We start from the raw sequence: 10081 nt of genomic DNA on the forward strand, positions 1-10081 counted from the left end.
CCCGGAGCGCGGGGTATCGACTCAGGCAGGGTCAATTCTTTCTGAACACATAGTAGCTACAACCGAGACGGCCACAGGCAGCTTCATCCGAACCGACTGCAGACAAAAGACAAAAGTCCGCTCGCCCCCGTACGTGCTCAAACCCTGCTGACCCCCACCCTCCAAGATAATAACGAAGTAAAATGGTGGAATACACCAATCAATCGGAACGGCCTTACAGGAAACACGAAGAGACGAAAAAGGAATTTTCGCTTTTCGCCGGCTGGGAGTTGAACTTCGGGGTGGCACTTTCCGGCAGTCCACACTTCAGCACGCCCTGCTGCTACACAATTGTAGTACCAAACAACCGACACGGCCAACTGATCCGGAGGTGGTCGGTAGATCGGTGGTTCGAATCTCCGTCAAATTAAAGTTTTTCTCAGGCCAAATTTAAAAGAAAATCGAGGTAAAATCGAACACGTCATTTCAACAATCATTCTTCCCGACAGATCGCCGTATAGATCGCTGGTTGACACAAAATAACACCTTGCGACGCCTATAAGTTAAAGAAGGCTCTTTACTGTAAGTCCAACAGCCAAAAAGACGGGGGCCGGTTCTGACGAATTGCGCGTCATAGCGGCCGCTGAGGAAAAAGGTCCGGTTCCCTCGATCACCGAAGAAGCCCAGCTTAAGCAATAATTTGTTCACACTACTAGAACCTTTGGTGAAGCCAAACGCTGCACGGCACCCCGCCGTCGGTTTTTCGCGTTTTTTTTTACGAGTTACGTCAGTTACGTTATGACGCCTTGGTTGCAGCCACAACTCTGCTGCCACCTGCGACACAAGCAGGGACGCGTTCTGGCAGGCCGGCCGTCGCCGCCCGCGGAGTCCAGAGGTCGGCAACCCATCGGTCATGGTGACGAGCAGGCGGCCTACGCGCACGGCGGCTGCACCAGCGCGGTGGGCACACTCGCACAAGTGCAGTAACGGCGCTTGTTAAGCGCTTGTTAGTCAATAACGCGCAGATTACACTGCTGGAGGAAATAAATTAATAACTTACTGTAATTTAATCATGAATCCCGCAACCTGCAGGTTGTTTATTAACGGTGCATTTAGTCACAGCACACTACTCTTCACTCCCACCTACAGTGTCCTACACTGCAACTGGAAAAGTCATATCCCCTTAAATACCGAAAATTCGTTCGTAAATCTGTGCCCATGCAACCTCGAGTCCTACCCCACAAACTCTCAACTCTCCCCGAACCTCCGGAAGATCGGGGAGACTGTCCCTGAAGTTTAACTGATTTGACTTTTTAACGATACACATGGTTAACAAAGGTTATGGGTGTACCTCACCTCACGACCTTGAATGACAGCACATCAGCATAGGACATTCCAATGGGGCGCTGCCCGGGACTAAAAAGAACAAAAATGGATACAGAGCAGAGTGGGGGCGGACGAGCGGAGGAGCGAAGGGGGGGAAGGAGACATCCCCGCCCGCCCCTCCTACCTACTACCTCCGTATCCCTTTTTGTTCTTCTTGGTTCCGGGCAGCGCCAGCGCCCCATGGAATACCCTATTCACATTCAGGAGGGCGATCGGAGAGCTCCCTGAGAACGCTCCACTTCCGTCCTCCCACTACCCCCCTCACCCTGTTTCAGCCGATTTAGAAGGCGTTTCCGGTTGTTTTCAGGGAGCTCTCCGATCATCCTCCAGATACAAAAGCCAACATATCAGACACAAAACAAATAGTTTTATCTTGCGTGATACCCTCTATTTGTACCGGCAAACAACTGTAAATTTGTGCTCTTCCAGTAAACAAGACCATTTGTACGTTAAGTGAGAAAGGCATTTGTTTCCGATTAGTTTTCTATTGTTTTGTGTTGCCTACCTTTCATCGGGAGCCCCCGCCCCAACCCGAACCCAAGCCAACCTTCCCCCTCCAACTTGAACGTGTTTGGTTGGGAATTGGTGTGCTAGAGTGCTAGGCCAAAAACGTGGCAGGACGATCAGTGTGAAACAGCGCTACTAAGTCGACCAGCAGTTCATCCAAAATGCAGTGCAATTGGGTTGAGATGGATGTGGAGGTTGTCAGCCAGACCGGACCCGATCAGCAGCTCAAGGCGAAGGCGGCCCTCCTTGCAAAAGCGTCAGGGGTGAGTGAAGGGGTGGCCGGGCCGTAGTCCGTAGTTGGGGGTTGAGGTTAGGTTTGGTGGGTTTGGTTATGAACACCGTCGCTGCAGTGGCATTTATCGCACATTACAAGTTTTCTCTCTTCATATGTCTCATATGACCTCAATTAAACTAACGGGTAGTGCAACTAACAACGTTCAGATGCCTCGATGCTCAGTTGCTGTCAAGCTTGGTTAAGGTGCACTTACACTCGGCGTGTCCGCCGCTGTATCCGCTCTGATTTTTCTATCACCAAACGTTAGAAAGTGTGTCCAAGTCCAAAACATACGGTTGTTCATTTGAACAGAGTTTCCACTTACGCAGCGAAAGCGTAAAGCGCACCGTAAAAGAGTGGAGTGAGGGTACGCACCCTAACCCCATCTTGGCGCATATTTGGGTTTGACGAGTGGCGAAAAGCATTTTATGGAGTTGCCATACGTTCAGGCCATGCTGTAGCGATAGTACCATTAATACCAAGGTGTCATACAAAATATATGTCAATGTAAGGTTGGGGTGCATCCCCCACTCCGCTCTTTTACGCCCAGCGGCTGCGCTTCAGCCTGCTGACAGCCCCTGAGAGTGACATTATATTGTTCTGTCGTAGGTTACCCGGCTGGTGAAACTGTCGTGCGACAAGGACCCCACGTGGAGCCTCAAGCTGCTGCAGCGCGCGGCGCCCACGGTACAGCGGCTGAGCGTGTACTTTGCCCTCAAGACGCACCTGAGCGTGGTGCACACCATGCCGCGACTGACGCGGCTGAACGTGTCGGGGCACTTCGCCCAGCTCGGCCGGCCCCTCGAGCTGCCCTCCTCGCTCCCGCTGAGGCCCGCCGGTTTGCAGTGGCTCAGCGTAGGCGTCATCGCCCGCACCACGACGCAGTCACTTCTGCGGGCCAACGGCCGCACCCTGGAGGAGGTGGAGCTGTGGATTGGCACGGCGGGGAACAAGTGTTGGCCGGACAGTTGCGGCGACCTGGCCTGGCTGCTGCAGCAGAGCGGGCTGCGGGCCATCAAGAGGATCGTGCTGCGGAGGTACAAGAGGTGCAGCCACGAGCCAGCCGCCTGCAGCAAGCAGCTCGCCGAGGTGCGGCGGGTGCTTCCCAGCGCCGAGGTGAAGTGCGGCAAGTGTGACTACGCCAGGGAGGATGAGGTCTAACGTCCCGAACGTCGGGCGGCGTGCAGCACAGTTGTGTGGGCGCAAGAAACAGTTTCTTTTGACTTTAGCGTGGCAGTTTCAATGATGAGCAATGAAACCGTCTGCAGCTAATAAATGCATGTTTTACCACATTCCCATGCGCTTTATTTTAGTGTCCTGGTTCGTGCCCGAGTGAAAGGATCCTCAGTTAAACTGTAGTTTAAACTGTAGTGTTTCAGCTAAGACATACTGAAGAAAAAGTGATGCAGAGTCCGAAAAGTCAGTACTTTTTCTATAGTTAAACTATAGTTTTCTAGTTTAATAGCATTTTTCCTCGTGTTACTTGACTTTAGTTTAACTGAAGATTCTTCCACCTGGGTGTCATTTTATTTATTGTTGCAATGATACATTCAACACAAACACGACTTGACTAGAAAACGGGTAATAAGTGCTGTAGTTTAATCCACCTGAGTGCTCTGAGCCGCGCGACTATCGAGATCTAGCGACGGGCAGACGGAACTTGTTGTAGTTCCTCTGTATCAGTCCTAATGTCCTAAAAATGTCCCTAGAACGTGAAAATGACGCCATTCGACCGAAATTTAATACCAGAGAATCAATACGGCCCGACAGGATTGTAGGCAACTCATTGTGGTCAATAGCCAAGCCGGCCGTTGAGACATCCCTGTTTGTAGCTACACAGTTTGTAGCTACCAATATCGACACGGCTAATAAAGTCTCTAGGTCTCACAAGCGGGGACGCCGAGGCCGAGGGCCGGCCGCCGCGGAGTCCAGAGGGCGGCAACCCATCGGCCACGGTGACGAGCGGGCGGCCTACCCGCGCGGCGGACAGAGAGCACTCGCAGTGCAGCATAACGCACAGATCACACTGCTCGGGGCGACCGCCAGTAGATAAACTGTCACTTAATTATGATTATGCTGCAGGTGCTGGTCGTTTATTAACGGTTCATTTGGTCACAGTAAACTCATCACACATAGCAACCCCTCGCTGTATTGTTCAGAGTAGCATGGAAAGAATGGGGTGTAATCCCCGAAAATCGACCAAACATTGAATTTCATGGCAAAGCAAAACCGGTTTTGGTTCATGAAGTATAGTAAGACATCCAACCTAAGCGCACACTATTCATAATGAAAATATGTACTTCGCGAACCCACGAGACCTCGGGTCCCTTGAGACTAACCGGACTAACCCCTTTATAAGGCGTTTGGCGCCCTGGCCGTTGCCATTATTAAAATAATTTCGAGTAATTCAGGAAAGATTTCTTGCCACACTGATTCTGTCCCGCCTCCCGAGCAAACTGAAACCACCCCGAGGCTCGCACACGCAGAGATGAGCGTTTCCCACGTTACTGACGACCGGTCAGCTCTCTGCGCGCTAGCCCGTCAATCGAGGCGAACGCTGGGTTGGGGCGCGTGTCGGCTTGGAAGCTGAAAGAGACCGGAGCCGCCCCACGACGCACGGCGGAACCGGACGCATGGCCAGTACTCGGTGGCGTGGTTGGTTTGACTTTATTTTGCCCGAAGGAAAATGCCCTCAACGACTCATCATTCAAACTTTGCAGAAGGGCCTTTTAAATTACACACTCTTTAATTTGCAAATACAGAACCTATGGGAGAAATAATAAAAATAAGTAAGGCAGGACCGCGGAGACATACTAAGCCTGCATGGAAAATAACAAGTCCACTTGAAAACAGTCAAAATTCAGACAGACACTAATGGAACTGTGCGAATCCCGTTAGAAAGACACATAAATTTTTGTAGAAAATACAATGCATGGTTGCCACAGTCTTTTCATTTCCATTTCCCCTGAGATTTTTCTGATTTATAGACCCCTCTTTCCAAAATTTCTCTGGATAATTTTAGGCACCGTTTCCCGGTGAAGTAGGCTAAAAGGGCCAAAACGCCCCCAAACAGTGCATGACGGGTAATTTTCTGCAGTTATCCATACACTTTACATAGGGCCTAGCAAAAAGCTAGAGCCGAGAGAGTAGCAGCCAACGAAATTTAACCCTTTATCGTCAATACTTAAATACACCGTACGAAAAATTATTTTTTTGTCGGCGGCCGCGCGCGGCGCTCTGGCGCGATCCAGAGCGCGCTACAGGGGCTGTTGCTCCTGAGCAACAAACGACGATACAGGCACTGCAAGAGTAAGGGGTCAAATTTTCACCTCCGTCCCACGCGCAGGACACGATATCTCCCTTGATTACCCCCCCCCCCCTCCCCACCGGGCTCTCAAGGCCCGATCTCGTCCGGACGGCCGCGAGTACTTTAGGGATCGTCCAGAAAGTGCGTCGAGTGCACCGAGAGGACGGATGCAAAACGAAGCGAAATTGAAAACAAAATAAGATGAGACAAGAAAGTATCCGTCCAGCAGCGACCTCCCGCTCGTGCGAGTACTGACTGAAGCACTCGCGGCCGTCCAGACCAATTCCTTACCAACGAAAATGTATCTCTGTACTTAACAGCAGGCAGAAGGCGGACTGAGGCACTAACATACATACCTCTCTCTATTGGTATACTACTACGCCGTCTTTGCAAATAAAGGGAAACAAACCTAATTTAATACAGCAAATCAGTAACGATACGTTTCGGAAGCCAGCATCAAACAAAGTTAGTTTAACAAACGTTTCCCCCTCGACGCAGGCGCGCGGTGCCGCGCGGCGCTAATTTTACAGACCTCGGGCGCTTTGGGAAGGGGGCCGGGCTCGCCATTTATCGCCCGGCCCCTGCCTCGCAGGTGGGCGGAACTTAGCGCCTCAGTTCGAGTCGTCCCAAACAGTAACAGGGCACAGTTTGGGTTTGGGGCTAGATCTTAACAAATTTACCTGACATTTTCTCATTTTTCCTGAGTTTTCCCTGATTTCCCTGGTTTAATTTCCCTGAGTTTTCCAGGTTTTCCAGGTTTTCTAGAGTTGTGGCAACTATGCAATGGATTTCCATATGGTTTTTGTCTTGAAGCCGGCCGGGGAGACACTTTCGCCTGGGGGCGTATCGCGTGCTGCAGCTACACCACCATAACGGCGTAACGGCCTCCCGAAACCGACTTCTATCGTGAGTTGGCATAGCCAAATTGAACAGGGAATACATACACACCTAGGACCCCTGTGCAAAGTCAGTTGAAAAGATGAGTCATCGGACAATTCTCCTCACTACAATGTCAGGCTAGCGGCCACGAATCTCAGTCACGCGACAATCAGAGGCCAGTGGCCGTAGGCGCGGGCTCGCGGCGCCGAGGACGGGCCCCCCACCCGCACGGCGGCAGGTCGTCTCCTGACAGTCAAGTGGACTCAGCAAGCAAGAGTCTATCCTGCCGCGCAACGTCGGCGGGTGGTGGCTGGAGGTGGAGCTGGGGTGGCAAAAGTGAGCTGCGGGCAGCCGGGACCGGAGCCGAGCGTGGCAAGAAAATATACAGGTTATTGTTACAACTTGCACCCCACCCCCACCCGTTCCGTCCCGTAAGGCAGGACGTGGAGGGCGGGGGGAGGCGGCGGTAACACCGCGGACGCCGCGGGGAAGGACCAGCCAGGTGCGAGCCGGGGACTCGCATCGCCCCGCCCAGCAACGGCAAGGGCAGGGTGCGCAGGAATGTGACACGGGGAGGTCAACAAAAGGACATCGACAGCGAGTTATGATTTGGGCAGAGGGGCAGGGGGAGGCTATGTTGCTATCACTCACTACTTAGTAGTTTCTGCAGGCTGATCGCAACATCGGCAGGTAACTTCTGAACATTCTCGCTTCGCTGGCTGCCAGTTGTAGAAGGGCGGTTTGCAGGTCCTCTCACTAAAGTGCCGCGTATGGAGACACCCTGTGAAAACCATAAAAAAATCAATTAGTTTTACTATTCACTGAGTTTTTTTAAAATCTTCCCTCGCTCAAACGCCGACAAGATGGTTCCGTAAATGTCAGTGCCTCGTTAGATGCAGACGCGTCTCACGAAACAGACGTTGACAGAGTGAAACGCAGTGAAATTTTTACAGTACATTTCCCACATGAGCACGTTACCCCCTTCAGTGGCAAGGTGGCAGCGCGTAGCGCGGGACTACAAGCAGAAGCTTAGCACTAAAGCATCACTAGTGTCCTTGTTGCGGCGTTATTTTCGACGCAGTTTATGCCCCTCATGACTATCTTTCCACGCCGGAGACGATACGACTATTTATTTTAACCGAAGCATACAGGAAATTTTGCGTGTTGTGGTTCTGCGCTGCGCGCTGCCACTGCGTCACAGAATCGGGTAAAGTGTTGATTTGCCCTCCCCCGCAGGGTCATAGGGCGTAAAAGACCCGCCCGCCCGCCCGCCGTGCCCCCAGAGTTTGGCCCGTTTGGTCACTCACGCTTGTTTACTTTGTTGTGGTTCATGCCGCGTGGTCGGGTCCGGCGATGGCTGGCCGGTGCTGGCCGCTTGGTTCTGGGGACGGCGGCAAGGATCTTCGCCTAATTTAATTGTTCGCCTTTCCTTCACTTGCCTGTTCGTCCTGTTCCCGTTCGAATCTCTCGTCGCCGTGTTTTCACGTTAGGTTGGGAAGGAAACAGTATCCCAGAAGTAACTGGCTGACGCGACGAAGTGCTACGGGCGAAGGTCCAGCACAGACTGGCCTCACAACAGTCACGTGGCAAACAGTCGTAGTCATACCAACAGGTGGCGCTCGTATCTCGTATCACTAGCATCCCCTGGTGGGTATGCATCCCTTCCAGCATGCCGGACGCCACAGGTGGGCTGGCGAACATTTTTGTCGTCTTGAGCTTTAACGTTCTAGTGCAGTCTCCTGGCTGGCCTGGACCGAAGCGTACGCTGTGCAGTTCAGTTCAGTTTTTAAAGGGTTTTATTGAAGTCAAATTAAGTTACATTTGGATTTTACATAGGTTGGTGTGCTGTTGCCCGTGGGCCTAACAGTAATTACTTATATTAATTAACGAGTGAAAAGGTATGCGGTGGAGCGTAGATGAAGGGGTGATTTGGATGGTGTGCTCTGCAGCTTCTCCGCTGCGCGGCGCGCGCGCCTGGTAGGTAGGCCGCCCATCCTTCTTCTCTGGAGTTGCAGGAGTCTCGTACAGCTCAAGCAGTCCACGCCGATCCGCCTGCTGTCATGAGCAGGTGCAGCGCGGGGCGCGCTGTACTACCCCCCCCCCCTTCCCCTTTATAGCACAAAATTATAAGCATAAAACTGGAGGACAACACTATCAGTACAGATCCATGTAGAATGCCTGAAGAATTTAATAAAATTACTGTAACCTGGCAAAGAGCCTGCTATGAAGGTGGCACTACTTTTAATTGAACTGATTTCTCACTGTACCTAAATCAAAGTATCAGAAAATGACATCATTCCAGCTAAAGCCAATTAAAAAAAAAAAGAAATGCTCCGAATATGATTATGTATGTGATGAGATTATAAAGACATGTCACCAACAACAAATCAAGCCATTAACGCATCTTGTGCACGCTTCCTGTGATAAAACAGTCTTTTTAGAGCTACTAAAACTGTCAAAAGTTATGCCACTCTACAAGAGAGGTGAAGAAACGGAAACTGGAAATTATAGACCTGTTGCAAATATAACTACCTTTTCAAAAATATTTGAAATAGTCATGGAGACGAAGCTAAGAGACTACCTATATAAATTTAATATCTTATCAGACACACAATATGGTTTTATCAAAGGAAAAAGTACTACTGATGCAATAGTGGACTTTACCCAAAAAATCTATAACTCATTTCACATTTCATTTTTCTTCTTTGATATGCGTAAGACATTTAATCTTGTTGATCACAAAATACTTGTAACAATACTCAGTGCTTCTGGTATAAGAGGTAATTGGATGGAACCCTACCTCTCACTTAGACAACAAGTTGTGGAAATTAGTTACAGTGATGGAAAAATTTTAAGAACATATCAATCTAAATCAGAAATAATAACATGTGGTGTCACATAAGGGTCAGTACTAGGCCCACAGCTGTTCTTCCTATTCGCAAATGACATAAATGTACAAGGACCAAACCCAGTGAGAAATGAAATGTCGGACTGCTATCAGAAAAATATCAGACATCAGAACTTTCTCAATTTTTGCATCACATCAATATTGATGGTCCTGAAACTGACACATCTCTGATATCCAATATCTTTCTAATATCAGTCTGATATTTCATTTCTCACAAACTGGGAAGAGTAACACACACAAAATTCCTGGGTGTGAACATTGACCAGTTTTTATAATGGATCAAGCATGCAGAATACATAATACCCAAATTAAACTCCTCAACTTTCGGCATTAGAAGAATTTGCGATCTGGCAAGTGTTCAATGTTCCACTCCCATCTAAGCTATGGAAGCCGCGTCTCGGGCAACTCTACCATGATAAAGGACATCTTTAAACTTCAAAAAGAGGCACTCAGAAATATTTGCCAAACATCAAGATATGAAAACTATAAACCTCTTTTAAAACAATCAAATATTTTGACTCTTCCTGCAATGTATATCTATGACATGTTAAAATATGTCAAAAGAAATTAAAATAAATTTCAAACGGCAGGTCGAATGCGCAAACAGAACACAAGAAAAAAATCCTTCGACTACCTGACAAAAATATTTGAAATGTAAGCCGAAGAAATGTACATTACATAAGAGTATAATTCCCTCGTATACGTCAATAAAATTCCACTAGACATAACGCAATACCCATACCAAAAATTTAAAAAGCATATAAAATTGGAACTGAGGCATGACTCTACAAACCAAATGACTTTAATGGTGTTTAATGTTATCATGTATTTTATAACAATT

The 10081-nt window shown here is 49.2% G+C and overlaps 1 protein-coding gene across 1 annotated transcript; it reads left to right on the top strand.

The window, feature by feature from the left end:
* Positions 1–1876: 1876 nt before the first annotated feature.
* LOC113205235 (uncharacterized) lies at positions 1877–3438 on the top strand. The gene is made up of 2 exons (XM_026420766.2): positions 1877–2135; positions 2756–3438. Exons 1-2 carry the CDS (start codon positions 2034–2036, stop codon positions 3305–3307), a joined length of 654 nt encoding a protein of 217 aa, XP_026276551.1. The 5' UTR covers positions 1877–2033; the 3' UTR covers positions 3308–3438.
* The last annotated feature ends 6643 nt before the right edge of the window (positions 3439–10081 follow it).

The sequence above is a fragment of the Frankliniella occidentalis genome, unplaced genomic scaffold (assembly GCF_000697945.3).
Source record: "Frankliniella occidentalis isolate FOCC.00 unplaced genomic scaffold, Focc_3.1 Scaffold52, whole genome shotgun sequence".
Classification (NCBI taxonomy): domain Eukaryota; kingdom Metazoa; phylum Arthropoda; class Insecta; order Thysanoptera; family Thripidae; genus Frankliniella; species Frankliniella occidentalis.

Excerpts from the sequence above, each read along its gene's own strand:
- LOC113205235 (XM_026420766.2), top strand. The coding sequence starts at position 2,034 with ATGCAGTGCAATTGGGTTGAGATGGATGTGGAGGTTGTCAGCCAGACC. Across the intron at positions 2,136-2,755 it reads TCCTTGCAAAAGCGTCAGGG|GTTACCCGGCTGGTGAAACT; the intron begins GTGAGTGAAGGG and ends GTTCTGTCGTAG.